Here is a 19,309-nt window from a genome sequence, read left to right as displayed (position 1 = left end):
TATTAGAAACAAAATGGAAATTAAATTGTTTACCGTGCTTTTCAAGCCAAAGAACCACTTAACTACAGCCTTATTTTTTGTGAAACCACATAAAATCTAAAGGAGCACTGGCACCAAATGCAACAGAAACAAAGTGTATCACAGGAAGCTTGCCAAAGAAGAAAGACATCTTTTAACTTAATGATTATCTATATCGTTTGCTGTGCCTGGGGTAGTCGCATGAACCTGTCTGATCAGAAAACAAATGCAAACAAATGATGTAGTTTGTTAAGGGTGAGAGACTTCATTAGCTAAAGACACTTATTAAACCAAAGTGCAGCCCTGGAAGTGGGATGATGGATGTAAAAAGCTTGACAAACGCTAACACTGGAGACTTGTGACCAAGAGGGTCCTTTTAAAGACTTCATCTTCTTCAGCCCTGGTGTGGATCCTAGGTGGAGCCTTACCAACAACTACATCACCCGTAAACATGAAACCATTTACAGTTTTTGCAACATGAACTTCTGAGATATCAATACATTTAATAATCATTAGGGTGCAAATTAATTGGATTGCAGTTACTTAAAGGGCAGCCTTCTTTGCATCATTCTTCACTGCTACTCTATCAGTGTCGCTGGAAATCCAAGATGAATATTTTCCAGAGGCTTAATACATTTAGCAAGGGAAGATGACAGAATGGGACTATGCACGTTGTGGTGGCTGGTGTGGTTGTGGTCGTATGGTTAAGCATCTGCTCTCTGTCTGACACACTGACCCTTAGCGAGAGGGGTAGAGAGACAGCGAGAGAGACGGAGAGCGGGGCAGGGTTGGGGTGTGCGAGAAACAGACGGCCAGTGTCAAAGATCAAAACGTTTACTGTTGTCCACTGCAACACCCTGCTGAGCTTTTGTCTGCGAGGTGGACAAAGGCTGCATGTCGTCACCTCTGGGATGTACTGTGCGTGCAAACTTAATTTCCCTGCACATCCGACAAATTAAAGTCTGCACATGTCAATAACTGAAAAAACAAACAAACAATTACTGTTATATTGTTATTATTATTATTATATAAATTAATTTCCACTTCCTATTTACTGACATTTGCTCTCTGTCCTTTTTTTGCTCAAAATCTAAAGTTTAAATCTGGTCTTTACTGTTTGGGCTTGTGTGTGTGGCCATGTACAGAGGCCATCTTGGTGCTCATGAGTTATTTATAGTTTATGTGTGTATATGTTGGTATATACACACACATTAGCTGTGGCTGTAGCTGCCTTGGTTTCCATCCCTGCCTGCCCTGCAGAGGTGTCCTCCTTTTTGGGGCATGCTGGTGGCCACCCAAGCATGAAAGCTTTTGAAAACAGCAATTTTAGTGAAGACTTGCGCTAAATACTGGTGTAAAAATAGGACTTTTGGACTCTCAGTGCAATCGTTTGGCTGCACAGTCTCTTTGGAGTAATTTTATTGCCAACTATAAAGGACCAATTCCCCTTCGCTTTTACTTGTTTTGTAGAAAGTTGCACAAAAATGAATCAGTGAGTGTTGTATGGGGATACATAGTTTTCCAATGTTGTGAGTGACACAAAGGTAAGTGGATAATAAAAAAAAAACTGAGGAGAGCGGAGGAGAGGAGAGGAGAGGGGAGGAGAGGAGAGCAGGTGACAGCAGTAGCCTCCAGCTGTGAACTGAGTGCGCCTAGAAACAGCCTGACAGGCCCTGCTGGGGAAATGAGTCTTCTCTGGGAATGAAGCAGACAAGCACACACATTCACGTGCACACACACATGTACAGAGAGGCATCCTGTGCACGGAGACACACACGCACACAGACAGAATGAACAACCAAACAAAAAGGCTCCCAAGGCGCAAGACTCAGACAGGAAATACATCATTACTCAGGAAGGAAATGCATCACCTGCAGAGCTCTGAGACTCTTAGCCAAGACTACAAGACAAGGTGAGGGCACATGTGCATACAAGAATAACTTTAAGCATAATGATTATAGTGATGATAGCAATCCCAATAGTAATTTTCTTGCTTGCAAAGATTTAAACATGTCATGAGATGCTGCTGTACCAGAAGAAATCCTATAGGACTTCCTATTTAAGAACAAGGGGACACGGAATTAATCTAATAGCATAATAAGACAATAGAGTATCCTTATAAGCATAACCCAAATGAGGTGTTGAGCTCATGAGATTGTGTGTGTTTAGGTAACGAGGTGTGTGTGATGTCTGCTGACAGCCATGTTTCTGTGGGTTTGGGGCACATGGGCATACCTGTCATCACACACCAGGCCTAAACACATAGACACAAAAACACCTGCTGTTGCTCTCTCGCTCTCGCTCTCTCTCTCTCTCTCTCTCTCTCTCTCTCTCTCTCTCTCTCCCCCAATACCCAGTTGTGCCAGAAATACCATTCTATTATAAATACAAAGCATCCAAGTTTTCTTCGATGATGATTATATGATGATCATCCCCCAGTGAGATTAATTAAACCAATTACAGTGCTTTATGTAGTTTCAAAAATACCCACACCTTCATCTGTAAATGATGCTAATCAAAACTGTTGAAAAGTTAAGGTTTAGATTTTTCCATCTGACAGCAAAGAATGTGGTTGGGTTCACACAGGGTTCATTTGTCTAGCAAACTGACTAATCAAATTACCTTCATGCTTGTGTGTCTCCATGTCTTGTGTACGTGTATGTAGTGCAGTTGTCAATGAGACCTGGCTGTTCTTTACCCCCACTAAAAAAACTGTCCAAATTAGTCTTGTCCAAAAACCGAAGAATAATTCCTTGAAAGATTGAATAATCAAAAATAACTATTGTGGCTGTTCAGTAATAGGTCCCTTAAGGCTCCGTGCATTAGCAATTACTAATACACGAACATCTCACATGCTAGAGATGTTTTCTCACACCTACGCTGGCTACATTTTCGTGATATTAGAAGAGAGTAAACTGATTTTAGCCATTTTTTTGCCTCTGAAACATTTTGGTTTTTTAGCATATCCTTTTTATTTGTGCACGTCTATGTTGCAATGCTAAGTTATGCACTACACTGAGGCCTAAGTGTGATGTAAATGTGATCGTGGACATCATTGTCTTGGTGGCGTTAACTGCTGGAGAAAGTGTTGTGTGTTGCCAAGTTCACACATTAATGTTACACCAGTGAATGTGCTGCGTCTGGTCTATACGTATTAAAAGTAGTAATAATTAGTAGAAATAGTAGCAGTAGTATTAAAAGTAGTATCTGTCTAACGATGTCCCTAAAATAAAACTTCATTAAGAGTTAAATTAAATGACAAATTATAATACATGTTATAAACATTTGTCATGGGAAGAACACATCATTAGTAAAGTCATTAATCAAACCACAATATCCTATTCATGAGTAAAAAAACATACGTACAACATATACAACTTACTTACATACAACTTCAGAATTACTGATGCATGATAACTTGTTAATCTAGCTATATTCATGTTTAATAATAATGTTTTGCTAATAGGTTTTAAACATCTGTAAAAGGGTTTGACAGTTTTTTACGTCTCTACTCTGACGTGTTGTATTGTGAAGAAGTATTCAAAAAGGTGTTTTAGAGGCTACAGCCTCAATTTTTATATGTAAGATATAAAAATTGGTATTCCTAACCCTCTTTGAAGATAATGTAACGCTACACACAAATCCTTTGCTACCCATTCTAAAAAATTGTTGCAGCCCTTAAATTTAATGCTCAAATGCTCATTAGGACTAATTATTGCAGGATAGTAATTTGAATTTATTGAAAAATTTAGTGCTTTGTTGGCTTCAGAATGAACCAAAGAAAGAAACGCTGCTGCTGCTTGACATGAGCATTGTTTTCCCTCACATCCAGGATGAGTAACTTAGAAGGCAGTGAAGAAGCAGGCAGCCAAATTACTACAATGGGTACGAATCAATGGCAAGGTGACAGGACTGACATCGAATTTATTTAGCTCAAATTAATCCTTGGTTGCCATGACATCAACATGGTTTGGTCTGTGGAGCTTTTGTGATGAGCGCAGCCTACTTTCATGACAATAATGAACAACCTTTTCAATGTTCTTATGTTGCTTGCACTCCAATTAAAGACTGCACTGCTCTTCTTCTTTTCTGTTTTATTTTTGTTATTCCAGTCCTGTTCTGCTGTGATGTCGTTCATGTAGGAATTTCATGTCAGCTACAGTATATATTTTCCCCAGAGGGAAGCACACAGTCATTAAGGGCATCAGTATCGTCCTCAAGGACAGTCTGACAGGGACAGACTCTGGGTGTCACCAGGGATCAAACCTTTGACCGACACTGCTGTTTATGTGTCCATCCATCTATCCTCCTATATGCAGTATTTCTCATTTTACTCCTCAAGCTTCTGTCTCAGATGAAATACCTCCTCCTCCTTCCATACTGGCTATGTTGCATGTTTCTTTACAGAGATTAGAACACCTCACACACACACACACACACAGACACACACACACACACACACACACACGCAGACACACAGAAACACAGAAACACACACACACCAACAGGGAGCACCAGCTGGATATGAGACTGTCTGTCTTTGTTAATTTCTCATCTGCCTTTCTCGTAACACATCAGAGAGAGTTTGTGTGTGTGTTTGTGTGCCTGTCTCCCTTCCCTGTACATGTGTGTGTGTGTGTGTGTGTGCGCTTGTGTGTTTGCGTGTGTCTGTGTGTGTGTTTGCGGTCACACCCTGAGGGTAACACATGCTATCTTGGTGAGCCCGACATATTTTTGTGTATTTATTAGTTTGCGTGTGTGTGCATGTGCTTGCCTACTCAACATGTTCACGTCATGTCTACTTCTAATCATCTTGGAAATAATGAAGAGGCTACGGAAGACTGACAGATTGTGTGCGTGTGTGTGTCCGCGCGAGTGTGCATGAGACACGCAAAGTACCAGTGTTCTACACAAACCTCATATCTCCCAGAAGTCACCTTTCCAGTAATTGAAAAACACAGCTGATTTTCGCAATTTGATGGGCCTTTAATCACAAGCTTGTTTCATATTTGGAAAGCTTCATAGTGGTTTAACAAGAGCATTTGATTTGTACGTGTGTGCATAAATGTGGATTCGATGGCATTTTGGTTGAAACACACATAATGTAGTTTCACGTAGGTGAAATCTTTGCTGATGGCTCCTGCAGTACGCCACCATGTCTTTGTATTCAATTATGATGAATTATGATTATACTTATTACACTCATGACACTATTCTGCAAATGCACATTTGTACAAGACCTTGGAGGAAAAGAGCAATTGTATATAAAAAGCTGTTATGGATCCACAGGGCCCTGGAACAGCTGGAACAGCTATCTTGAGTGCAGTCTCTCTTTGTTTCCTATTTGCCTGGCAATATGATCACTTCTTTCAATTTAACAGCCTGTTGATAGCAGAGACAGCTCAATATGAACAAGCTGATATCTCTAAAGTCATAGCAGGCAAACACAAATCTGAAATACATGAGTAGATTTGGCTCTCTTGCTATTTAAAAGTACACCATTTGGGTGGCAATCTGTGTGCAGGAATTAAATGTGTTCCCTGTTGCTGGCTAGGAGAGGAAACACACATGGGAGATTAACAGAGCTGTACCCTGTGAGTACCCACCAATTACAATCGACACTTATAACAAATTCACTGAGGATAGGAGCTGGGGGGAGGCGAAGGGAGAGGGCAAGGGGGACAGGCAAGACTAATGGAGGATAGAAAATAGGGAAAGAAAGGCGGAGAGAGGGAAGAGGAGACAGATGTGGGATGAAAGAAAGGTGGTGATTACAAATTCAGCATGGGTGGATGTTGGTAGGGGGAAGCAGGAGAGAAGAATCGGAGATTAGGGGCAGATGATGATGGATGGACAGAAAAAAAAACAATTCACGAACATGAATATACACATACTTCCTCACTACTCAACATGGGAGTTCCCAGTACAACGACTGTAGTAACACCAAACTGGAAGGATTTTCAAGGATATGAAAAAGTGAGGAAAGGGGAACAGAGAACACAAATTAAATACAAAAAGGCATTGAGTGAGAAAACTGGAAGTCAAATGCCCTCTAGTAAAATATCAAAGGCTTTAGATTCATTAAAAAATATGAAGCAACACACACTCACACTTGCTCTTACGGTTAGGGGCAACCATTATCCCAAGAATTACATTCACAGGCAACTATTTTGCCTTGGGAAAATAAGCTTTATGAGGAAAATAATGCTGCCCGGATCACCATCAGACACAAAAGCATAAGAAATATATACAGAAAATGTTCACGGCACATTTTGCACATATGTTCCTCCTGAGTGTATCTGCAAAAATGTTCACTGTCAATGTTGGTTAAGTCTCTGATTCCAACAATATCTCACTGCAACTGAGGTATGGTCATATTAAGGGAACTAAAACCACTTGGTTAAGATTAAGGAAGGATTGTGCTCTTGGTTATATGAATAAAAAAAAAATATGAAAAAAAATCAACACCTGGTGTCTGCTGCCATAGTCACATCACCGCCCTTATGGTTCCCTATGCTACACGAATGTCACATTACTTGGCATTGTTTTCAAATGAGACGGAAGTTACAAAGGGGTGAAAAGCAAGAAAAACAAGTAATTACAAATTCGCTGTATAGAGGTTGTAAACAGTAGAGAGGATTAGGTGGATGAAAGTCAAGAGGGACAGATGGAGAGAGAAAGGCGCTGAGGATCCAACAGTACAAAAGGAATAAAATAAGCATAAAATAAAAACACACAGAAGCAGGAGTGGAGAGTGAGACAGAGATAAAAGAAGAGAGAAGGATGAGAGGACAGAGGTGAGAGGCTGCTAATATCAAAGCCAAGTGATGAATGCAGCTGAAATTCCAAATGTTAACTTATATATGTTAATATTATATATTGGCTTATATTATGTTGGTACTGCACACTTACACCCCCAAACCTACCACCTCCACACACGACTCTCTCACCATCCCTCTCTTTCTCAGTCTCTCATCCCACCATCTTCCCCTCCCCTCTCTCTCTCTTTCTCTCCTCCTCCTCAGCAAGTCAAAAGTATTTATATGATCAAGAGGCTGACTGTGCGACAGACACATCTCCCTCCCTGAGAAACCAACCATAAACCACAGGATTAAAAGTGTGTTCGAGAATCTGTGCTGCGCTTGTGTTCAGTGTCAGAGAACCCGGCTGCCTCAGTGTAGCAGTGCGGTGTACTAATAGTGCAAATTTATGGGCATGTGTCACACCGAAAGACAAAAAGATGCCTCCGAGCTCACCAATTAGTCATTCTATTAATTGTACGTAGGATATCAATCAATAATTGCCAAGAGAGAATGATTACCAAAATACTCAACCAGTAACTAATACAGGTAAATGATTAGCGGTGGCATGTTTATGGACAACATCAATCAGTGACTTATAATCAGCATCAGAGTTGTAGAGTGCACCAATCAATCTCTGATATCCAGTGATGGGTTATAAAACCTGGTTGGAGGACCGTTTCCCTGCGCCTGACAGACTGTCCAATTTAACACTGATGACCAGCATTAAATTACTAGATGCTACCAGGGGATGACTGATAAATTTCAATTTAGCTATGTTGCAAGAACAAAGCACTACATTTCCATGGCTCGTCAATATGAATTAAATTAGCTATTTTTAGCCTTCTGGGTTAATTGCTCGGTCACTTGCTGGAGACTAGCCTTCAGAAGAACCAGTTACAATTTCTCAGCTCACCGATGGCCAGAAATGGATTACCTGGCTGTCTCATTGATAATTAGTGCTAGATGATTGATCGGTGTAAGTCCTTTGATTGAGTGCTGATGAAATCCATACTGTCAGCAAAAAAATCTGTGATAAGGATAATGTTAGAGATGGTGCTGAAAAGATGCTCAAACACATGTAAAGGTGCAGGCTGTGAGGTTGGAGGCAGCTCTGGTTTTGATTCTGACAGATTGAATGTAACCCAGAATACATTCAGGGTCTGCAGGATGGAGAAAAATGTGTGTGGGAAATTTTTTTCTATCTTGTGTGCATGTATACGCATGTGTGATTTAGTATGTTTGGTGAGTAAATTAAGCCTCGGGAGCCACAGGACAAATCTGACAGACGAAAGGAAGCGAGCCGAGAGCAGAGATGAGAGCAGAAGAAGAAGAAGAAGAAGAAGTGCTGAGCAGAGGAGAGGAGAACAGGGGAGCATGGAATAGGAGACGGGAAGAGAGGAGAGGTAGAGTTAAGCTGATGGGAGCAGCAGGGAGGAGAGGGGGAAAACAGATGAAACAGAAAAGAGAGGATCAGGGGTGAGAGGAAGAGCAGGGGACAAGTACAGCAGTTTTTCAGTATCTGACTTAGAAACTTCATTTGCTCCATTTCTGCTTTTTAAATTACATTCTCATGAGGCATTCACAAATTTACTAAAAACACTTTTATAATAATCTGTCAGATACACAGCCAGCATCCAAGGAAAGCCGGAGTGTTAAAACCTTTCATCAGCCCTCTCCAACAATGCCCCCTTGTCCTCATTTTACTGCACAAAGACTTTGTGGAACAGACTCCTCAATTAAAACCCCATATCACGACAAAAGATGTTACTACTTTGGAAACAGCACTGTATCGTTATGTCAAATGTGTTAAGCAAGTTGAGAAATTAATGTTTTTGTCCACTGGCTATGGCGGGGTGTGAATCCATTAACACATATTTCATTACTTCACCTTCTAGATTGGTTTTTTAGAATAGAACTGCAGGTCCGTACAATGATTGGTTACCTGCCAATGGCAAGTAGAGTAGACTAATTTACCAGTCACAGCCAAAATGTAACAGCATTTGGCTGGTGGCTGGTTTTAATTTTCCAGCCTTTTTTTTTTTTTTTTTTTTTTTTTTTCCAAAAGCCTTGGTCCCCAAATGTCAGCATGGATCAAGAGGATGTTTAATTACATATTTATTTACCTTTTTGTTCAGCCTCTACTCTTTAAAAAAAAAAAAAAAAAAAAAAAAAAAGGAGTTTGTTTGCATGCTTGGCCAACTCCTATATCTACATTTGACATTTTATTAGTCTTAATTGGAATTTACACTTAACTAAAATTATTCCTCAGCCAGCTTTGAATAAACCACATTTCTCCCATGAGGAGTTTAAAAATATAGGATACATGAGATTTCTCACAGGCTAGACAAGCCGTGAGGAGATCAGTGTCAGGATCTGGTCCCCCAAAGGGTTTAAAATTAGATCTTTTGTGCCTGAGGAAAACCCACCTTTCTCGTCTTTGTGTTCAGTCGACACCCTACAAATCACAATCTCTCATCTATCCATCAAGCTGAACCATATTTTAAAAAAAAAAAAACTTTCAAAACAGGCTAGCAAAAGAGTGAAACTATAATCCTGCAGTCTGTGATGGTGCAAAGCCAAGTGTCTAGACGTTCCCAGTGTCGATTTGTTTAATCACTGTAGAAATCCATAGTACTTCTGCTCAGTCAGCCTACACACGATCTCCTTACACTGGAGGATCATGCAGACTTTACAATGACAATGACAAATGGTTCTAATAGCTTCCACAGAAGCTGAATTTTTAAGGTTTCCTTCTCGTATAATTTTCAATTTCAGTCTCCCCGTTTTCTGCTCACCAAATCTCAGCCCACATTGTTTGGAGGTTTTCTGACAAAATCAACCAGGCTGGATCTTATCAGAATCTCACAGACTTTGGCATATGTTTAGTTTGAAACCCTGTCCTGCTTGTCTCTTTCCATTGTGATACTTCTCACACCATTTGTCAATAAACTCTCTCTCTCTCCCTCCTCTCCTCTCCTCCCACCTTGCCTCACAAGCCCATTTTCCTTTCCCAAGCTGTGCCCTCTTCTCCTCTCTCTCTCTTCATCCTTATGCATCTCTTTCCTTCTCTACTCCATCCTCCTTTCATCTTTCTCTTCTCAAGAAACGGTGATGAATGGTCAGTTGGTTTCCATACCACCTGACGCAGCAATGGGTGCGTTTGCATGAGTGTATATAACTCTGTGTGTGTGTGTGTGTTCACTCAAATGTGCGTTCATACAGCATTTCTGAGCAGGATCAGAAAGAGAAACTAAAAATGGAAAGAAGGAAGACTAGGATCCAGACAGACAAAGAAAGCAGGAGAGAGTGTGCTATACTGTGAATATTTTAACATTTTATTTCACTGAAGAAGGGAAAGAGGGGGAGAGAGGGGAGGGAGGGGGGAGAAAGAGAGAGAGAGGGTGGTGGGGCACAAGGACAGAAAGTGTGTGTTAGAGAGAGAGAAAGGGGGAGACACCACCATTATATAACATATTTTGAGTGAAATACAGCAGAAAATGAATAAATGGGCATTAGAGTAGAAATTTGGGGATAAGATGCTGTGTAACGCTGGGCCTCATCACTAAAAACAACTCATGCACGAACCCACACACACACATTGACAAACACACTCCCGCACACACTTTGGTATAAGCAGCTCACGTTCGCTGCCACAGCCCAAGAGCTACCGCAAGAATATTTATTGGCTACCAGCTCAATGGCTGTATTGAAGGGAAGGATGGGGGGGGGAGAGAGAGGGAGAGGGAGAGAGAGGGAGAGCAAACTGAAGCAAGCAGAAAATGAGGAAAGAGGGAAAGAGGCTGTTGCCGGTTCGATCCCTCTTTCCTTCTTTCTCTTCATCCTCCCTGTAAGCCAATTTCTGTTTCTCCGCTTTCCTCCGCAACACACCAAACATTCACGCATGTACGCACGCACCCCGCGCGCCCACACGCACACCTCCCCTCTAACTCACACACATGAACAGACACCTCACAGACATCCTCACGCGCACGGAGACACCCTAACACGCGCACACACGCACGCACATCTTTCCCCACACACACGCACGAGAAAAGAAGCAGCATATTTCTTATGACTGCAGTGGGACAAAAAAAAAACCAACCCCAAAAATCAGCACCCAGTCTTACCCCAAACTGTGACTGTGCGCGCGTGAGTGAGGGCGTTTATGTCACTGCGTGTGAGTGCGCTTGTGAATGTGTGTGCGCGTGTCGCATCCCCTTACCTTGCGCGCGCGAGGAGAGCGAGCAGAGAACGAGACTCCACAGAAAACAGCGCATCACCGTCATCCCTCCGTCCGTCATCCTCTCGTTCATCCCTCTCATCCTCCTCTTCGTCGTCCCCCTCTTCATCCTCCTCTTTGCCGACGAGGGGTGCGCGAGACAGCGTTCCGGACCGCTATTAGTAATATTATTAGCATCAATACATCTTCCGCGAGCCGAGCGCGAGCCCTCTAAGCTCTCACCGGGCCGCATGCTGCTTCACATCCAGAAAACGGAGGGAGAGAGAGAGAGGGGGGGAGAGTGAGAGGGAGAGAGGGGGGAGAGACAGAGAGAGACAGAGAGAGCAAGAGAGGGGGGAGACGCGTGCGTTTTCTTTGCCTCCTCCTTCTAACATAGACTAGATAAATCCCTCATATCCGAAAAATGAATTCAGTCAACATCCAAAGAGAGAAAAGCAGAGGAGGGAGAAGGGACGGGCTCACAGGTTGTCTCTCTGTCTTTAAATCCACTCTCCGCTGGGTTTTAGTGATGCTTGTCGTCAATATCTCTCTATTCCGTCCCGTTCCCTTGCAAAAGAGTGATGGAGAGGGAGCGAGAGCTTCAAATCCACACTTCCTCCGGGCTGCATCCCTTCTTCATTCTGAAATATCCCTCTTTCTATACGGGCTTCTTCCCTCCTTGTATGCCTCTCTTTCCGTGCCGTTTTGTACAGTATGGGTCTCTCCTCCGTTTCTCGAGTGTCTCTTCAAAATCCCCTCTGCTCTGTTTCTGTCCCCCTTCTATTTCAAAAGAAAAAAAAGAAAAAGGAAAAAAGAACGGGTTTTAGATTTCTTTTCTTGCAGGATAGCCCTCCTCTCCTTCGTCTCCGGACTCGTGCGTCTGTCAAACCTTTCTCTTCTTTTTCCTCCTTTTCTTTTCCTCCTCCTCTTCTCCTGTTCTCACAAACAACGGCGAGGAAAACGTTGCATCTTTACCTCTCCTGAAAGAAGAGAAATTTATCACTCTTTCATCATTCTCTCATTCACTTGACTTCTTTTCACACAAGCATCACCACCAGTCATCCCTTTCCATTTCCTTACCAAACAAGCCAAACCAGAGCTTATGTTAAGACAGTTCTCCTTGAGTTGTCTCTAGAAGTCCAACGATTACGAGGTAATATGAAAATCCCTCTTGTTGTCAGAAACCAGAGGAGACATGTATCATCCCCTCTGCTCGGTATACTCAGGTCTTTTCTCCCGGTGTAGCGGCTGGTGCGTCTCTTCCTTCTCCCCGCCGGTACAGAGATGCTGCCTTCAAGTGCTCCTCGTAAGCTCCCGCTTCCATTCACGTGCTTTTGGTCGGAAATAATCGCCTAACATGGACTTTCTGTTAAAACTAGGTTGTTGTTGTTTTTTATGGGGGGTGGATGACGGCTTATTTTAAACATCGGGCTAAGTAGCGGATACTGTGTGTGCTGTTTGCTGTTACAGTTGTGTGAAAAGAACAAAATGCAGGGGCGTCCACTGGCACTGAGGAATGGGCGCTTGCCAAAACTTTATCTAAAGTCCAAATTTGATCAAAACAAAGATATACAAGGAACCTAAAACCAAGAAATCTATTTTGAAGCAAAACTCTAAGTAATAGAAAAATCATATTAGGAGTATACTGCCTTTTAACATGATGTAATGAGCTACGTCTAATGTCACATGGACCAACCAATAATGGCTTGGCAGTCATTGCTCATTGCTCCACTTGTCTTCTGAAATGAAATCAATACAAGGAAGAGTTTGGGATTTGGTGTGCAATGATAGACGCAGACACTTTAGCATATCCATTGGTCCAGTGAAGTGACATTGTGGAGTACTTGATGGCATGTAATTGATTTTTTCAGTCAATACCTGTGTATGTTGAGTAACAATACAATTCACCCATATGCTGATTGTTACTTGCCACTGGTTTTGCTCTGATGTCAACATGGCGAAGTGGAGAAAATGTGTAAAACACACAACCATCAGCAAAGAATAACGACCACATAATTTATATGGCATTTCAAATAACAACATACATTGAAATCTATTATTGAAATCACTAATTATAATGTTTATAACAATACTAGCTGTTAAACCAGTTCATATATGCTGGCTAAATGTCGCATCTGGCAACTCAGTCATCTTAGAAATTTCTTGGTTTGTACATTTTCCTACTTCTATTTGTAATAATTTCTTATACAACACATTAAGGAAACAACACAGCCCACACTGAGTTGCAGCTCAGAAGCTAACAGAAGGAAAGCAATGAAGAAGAATGAAGAAGAACACATGCTGTCACCTCCAACTCAAAATTTTATCACATATCTCAATTCTACTGAACAATGATAAAATCTCTGTAATTGGCTTTTTTTTTTTCTAAATCAGTCCATCTCAATCACTTATTTTATGTTCTCAAAAATACTGAGGCAAATAATTCATTTGTGTATAGATTTTCATTTTAAAAAGAAAACAAGAGTATCAGCTAGCCGTCAGGGCAATTCACAACAAAAATCCAAAGTGCTGCTCTGCACTAAATAGGCCGTACAAACACACAAAATACAGACTCCCCCAAACAGCCTGGGAAATATACATGCTCATATCAAACAGAGTTTGCCAGCTGGCATTGTCATGGTTTAAGAGAAGTGGAGTTTAACAGTTGTGGATTTCTTTCTCAAAAGAGCAAAAAAGTTGTGTTCATTGTCAGAGTATAACCAAATGTATCACAGCTTGAGTAAGAAGAGTCAGAAAATGCTCATGCTTGCACAGTAAATTGCAGAACTTGATGTGTAGGTTTGATTCTGAAATATTCAAGGCTGATTTTAAATACTGAATGAAGCGGTCAGGTATTTTTTTTTAAAAACGCAGCGAGGTCCGAAAGTCTCGAAACTACTTTCCCATTCAAATGAATGACCCCACTGTAGATCTATCTTTTATTTACCCTCAGAGGAAGCCATCGCATCAGAGCCCATCTCCGACCATCCGTTTCCTGCTGCATGGCATGTGGTTCTCCTCCAAGGTTATGAATGGGTCGTGTTCAGACTCAAGATGAAGTTGAGTCCTTGATCCTGAGGCCATGTGTGTTAAGAGAGCTGGGAGCTAGTGGGCATATTCTTTGGATAATCCAACCTAGCTGTTTAAAGAGTCAGTTTGAAGGACAATGACTGATAACTGAAAATGAAACAGTAGTTACACTACTCTTTATGACAACACACTGACAAATGTGTTAAATTTGTCTTTTCTTTGTTTATTTGTTAAAATTTTGTCATTAAATTGTTTCATTCGTTTGTCTTTCATTTTTATAGTATCTCAATATGAGGTTTATCTTTATCTGCTAATCAAATGTTATTAGATCTAATAAAGTCAATTCAAGGCTAAGATAAGCCCGCACAACCAACCAACTGCACAAAGGACATATTAATTTATCAAATAATTAAATAACTGAAAAAACAACTAAATATTGTCGCCACAAAAGCCAATACATAATGCCAGCCAAATACAAAAATTTAAATTACCAAAAGGAAAAAAAAATCACTATATTCAATATCACGTTTGATAGAAATATGAATTAAGTTAAATGTCAGGGGCTTTCAAAATGTGACTCGTCACAAAGCAGCCGCAGGGGAAATATGCAAACCTCATCTGGGAAACCAGTCGCGTTACCGGTCAATTTCATTCCCATATCATAATCAAAGTATTAAATTAGCGACAGTGCTTCTGATTTTCTGACCATTCATTCTCAGTGTGAGCGCAGCTTCAGTGTAATCTACAGCGTGGTTGCGTGTTTGTGTGTGTGCGGGCGGTCGTCTCAAATCAGTTCAGGGAATTTCTGTAAGGCGAAGGAACATCCTCACAGGTGTAGCTATTTAAATGCGTCTGTGTTGAGGGTTAATGAGAATATATGTGGGTGAGTGTGTCTGTGTGCCTGAATGTGTGTCTGAGTGTGTATGTCTGTGTCTGTGTGTGTGTGTGTGCATGTGCCTGTGTGTGTATGTGAAATCTACTCCCACACGTTCCCTTGAAGCACTCTTCTGCCATCTACAGGCACATGCTCTCTCCCTCCTCCTTTCTCTCTCCCTCTCTTTCTCCCCATCACAAACCCGGTGTGTTAATCATTCTGGCATCGGCTAAATATTCATTGCACGACTGCTGTCTTTGGGCGTGTGCATGCATACTGTACATACTGTCTGTGTGCATGTACCTAACCGCATGTGTGTCTCAGATCCTCTGTGTGCAGATTTGTGGGCAATACATTGGCTGTACATCTGCGGGTTGCTTTCAGAAATCAATAAGCCATGTGTGAGGTTCATGTCCTGAGAGAGAGACAGGAAGCGAAAGAACAAGAGAAAAGAGTGGAGGGAAGAGCAGGAGCTACAGAGGAGAGGATCGAGGGAGAGGAGAGTGGACGGAAATATACAGAGGTGTGGTGAGGAGAGAAGCAGAAGAGAAGAATATAGGATAAGAGAAGTGACGGGACCCGAGAGAGAGGGGAGGACGCAAAGAGAAAAAAGAAGGTAATATAACAAGAGGAGAGAGTAGGATGGGAAAAGAAAGTAAGGGAAAGACAGAGGAAGAGAAACAGATAAGGAAGAGAGAGTTGGATAAAAGACAGAAAATGACTGAGGTGAGAGAGAAAATAGAGGGCGAAAGGAAAAATGGGAGGTACAAGATGTAAAACAGGCAGGTTAGAGAATTGTAGATAGGGAGTGAAAGGAGGGGAGGAGGAGAGAGAAGGGGAATGCCTAAAAAATAAAAATTGAAATGTATGTGTGAGAGAGAGATAGAGAGAGGAGGGGTGCACAGGGAGAGAGAAAATGAAGGAATGAGATGGCCAAGCTGGTCGGGCTGCAGAGATTTGCATGAGTAATCCACTTTCCACTTCCTCAATGGTTCTTTGCAGTCGCCCCAAAAAGTAGACATACTGAACAGGCAGATGTAATGTATTCAAGCATGTCCTAGAAACCCAGGAAACTAAGGTTCACGTTACATACTTTACTTTTTCTTACTGTATATTAAGCCTTATCCAGAGCATCTGGTATTTCGTAGAGGCAACAGCGTCTTGTTCAAAGCAACTCGCTGACAAAACCGAACCTGTCAACTTGTCCTTATTTTTCCCTTTTCCCCTGCAGAGTGGTGCCACCAGTTCAAATGAGGTTACATATCTGATTGTTATATCGGCAAAGGTCTATTTATTTGTATCCATTACTGTGCAACTGTTCTAATCTAAGCAGTCAGTTTGTTTCATATGATTTGAAACGGCACACCCCGTCTCTTTGGATCTAGAAGCCAGAAGCTGACAAGAACTTAAATCAAAGTGCAATTTCTTTCCCATATATGAACATTATTGTTGTAATTGCAGATGGCATAATGGAACATGACAAGTGTTTTAACAAGCCCTTTCCACAGATTGTGTTTTTTGTGACTCTGAATTCTCCTGAAGCGATAGCGCACAGTGCAGCAGGCAAAGCTTAAAGGGAATTCATTAGTAACCTACAAGAAAGAGCCGCACTGTCCCTCTGTTTTCATGTAATGACAGCTGCAATGGCACTATTTTCAATTCAAACAACACCTTCTTTTTGACAAAGCTAACACTGGCAGCATTAAAGTGTTTATATATATCTTTTTCATTGTCAGGTGCAGTTTATTTCAAATCATTTTTTAGTTAGATTCTATAATTACGAACTGCTAATTCACAATTAATGTGCGTTCAACCGATTGAACTTTGAGTAAAAACCCATGTTTGCTCGATAAAGAGGTGAGATGTGCACACTGTCCATCATTAAAAGCATTCACAGACTTGCACTAACTCGTAGTATATAAGTAAACTGGAAGAGGTAGCTGAGTGATGAACGAAAAAAAGGGAATGAGAGAAAAGCTCAAGTCCTGCCAATCTTCTCACCTTCACCTCCACACATGGATAAATGCTGTGTGAAGTGGGCGTGATTGTGGGATTGTCAGTTTTCAGTGCCCAAAAGGTGCTCAGGGTGGGGGGTCAGACGCTGTTCTCTGACTCCTGAAGGCTGAATACCCATTCAACAAAGATTTCTCGTTAACATTAGTCAGTTACCGGTTTTTTGTTATATTCTTTTCATACCGGAATATTACACACAACGAGAGAGCAGTTAACATCGCAGGGTTTCCTCGTACAAACAGCCGTCTGCTTACAAGTTTATACGCCTTATGAAAAATTGTGTATGTTTAGGTTCAGCAGTGACGTCTATCTCACTATTCTCCTTCTTTATTTATCCACCCACCCAACAGACAAGTGAGCTGTGGTTAAAAATGGTCAAGAAACAGTCAGACAGGTGCCTCACAGATTCCATGTACTGCTGAAAGTGTTAATGCCCACAGTGACAGGATCCATGATTCAAGCATGTTTAATGTGGAGGGAACTCGCTCCAGATGGAGCAGCTATGCTTGAGAACAGCAGGACAGCAACATCCTCACAGCAGGGTGGCGACGAGACCCTGCCAGATGTGTATTCTGACTATTTGACTTGAGTCCTTCTGGGACTGGCACAAAGCGGTCACATCTGTAAACGAGCAGGCGGCTTAACTGCAAGTGTGGAATACAGGGATCCCATTTTTCAGGAAGTCTTGTGAAGAACAGCATCCAAGCAAAACAAAAAGGACGGATTTATTTATTTTTTGTCAGTGGAGCGTGGTCCCTCAACGGGACATCCACTAATGAGGTAATTGACTAACGAGATATCCAATCAGGAACCACAGTGCCGGAGGGCGGGAAGACGGCTGCCATCGACACAATCGAATGATTCCCATTTTGCAAACACGCACACACACACAGGCATTTATACTCACACACTCTACAACAGAGAGAATATTTGTTCATCACCAGCTGCCTGTGCAAGAGCAATGCTGCTTTTGGGGTATGTAGGGACAGAGACAGATTGTATGAGTGTGTGATTGTGTGTGTCTGTCTGTGTGAAAAGGGGCAATGTACAACAAGCGACAGCATCATTGACTTTACAACAAGATGCCAGTGGATATTGCAAGTAGACACACCCATACACAAACACACACTCACACTCACACACACACACCAGGTTTTGGCTCTGATTAGTTTCACACATGGCAGACAACATGAGGAGTGTTACCCTCGGTTATTGTGAGGACAGATACAGATTTCATCGGATTGAAAACAGGAAGAGGGGAGGAATGACATTACCGTCACTGTCGTGCAGAAACCTGCATGTGCAACATTCAGTCACTGCTGATATGAGGTTTCTCTGACATGCTGACAACATTTTGTCTACTGTGTTCATGTTGAGTTGAAGGCTATTATAATACCTTATGTGTTAAGTCCCATGACCACAGCGCAGGTGAAAATACGGCCCCAGTTTTCTTTATTCCTGAAAAGTTGACTTTGGTGTCCGATGTCAGACCTCCCAATTGTGATTCAGGAACCTTGTGTCAAAACAAGAAACTTTTTTAGAAATTGAGCACAATCGATGTCTGCTGCTGTGTAAAGATGCCTTTTTGACATTTACGATGAATAATTAAAGGCATGGTTTGGTATGAGGGGCCGTGTAGGACATATTATACTCTGGGCTTTTCACATATATATTCTCCTTTCACACACATACGCTGTCACCCTACAGCATGTACTGGATATATTTTACACTTATATACAGGGCATTCAGAAAGCATTCAGACCCCTTCACTTCTTTTTTTTTACATTTTGTTATGTTGCAGCTTTATGCTAAAATCGTTTAAGTTCCTTTTTTCCTCATCAATCTACACCCAATACCCTATAATGACAGAGGAAAAAGAGGATTTTAGAAATTTTTGCAAATCTATTAAAAAGGACAAACCTTTTATATTTTTACATCATAAAGGGAATACCCTTTGCCTTTCAAGTTCATGTATCAGGAATGGTGATCAGATACTACTGTTTACACCCACTGACACTGTTGTAAGTGGTTCAGTTGTTAAGAGAGGAATGTTTCGTCACCAGTGACACAGAAAACAAATTTTGGAGCACTAAACTGTTCAAACAAGTCTGAGAGCAATGCCGGTGGTATTATTGCACATTGAAGCGAAATATTGATGTGGCGGCTGGTTTTTAAGGGGTGAAGCGGATGTGGCCCCCAGCCACCCATTTCTTTCAGATAGTGGTGATTTGGACGCAATCTACTGCACTCCATAGAACCATGTGTGCGTGTGTGTGTGCGTGCATGCGCGGGTGTGTGGTCATAGGTGTTTTGTGTGTAATCTCTAATAAAGCAGTGATGGACTGTGGTGTG

At 41.6% G+C, this 19,309-nt stretch overlaps 1 protein-coding gene across 1 annotated transcript in view; it reads right to left on the bottom strand.

Moving 5' to 3' along the window:
- Positions 1-11,293, bottom strand: part of csmd3b (CUB and Sushi multiple domains 3b) — a 318,235-nt gene extending 306,942 nt beyond the window's left edge. Inside the window, exon 1 of the mRNA XM_041053205.1 lies at positions 11,044-11,293. Within this exon, the coding sequence (XP_040909139.1) occupies positions 11,044-11,293 (250 nt within the window). The remainder of the gene's footprint in view (positions 1-11,043) is intronic.
- Between the last annotated feature and the right edge of the window lie 8,016 nt (positions 11,294-19,309).

The sequence above is a fragment of the Toxotes jaculatrix genome, chromosome 13 (assembly GCF_017976425.1).
Source record: "Toxotes jaculatrix isolate fToxJac2 chromosome 13, fToxJac2.pri, whole genome shotgun sequence".
Classification (NCBI taxonomy): Eukaryota; Metazoa; Chordata; class Actinopteri; family Toxotidae; genus Toxotes; species Toxotes jaculatrix.
Note: the sequence above shows the minus strand (reverse complement) of the source record. Positions and strands in the feature narration are given on the sequence as shown.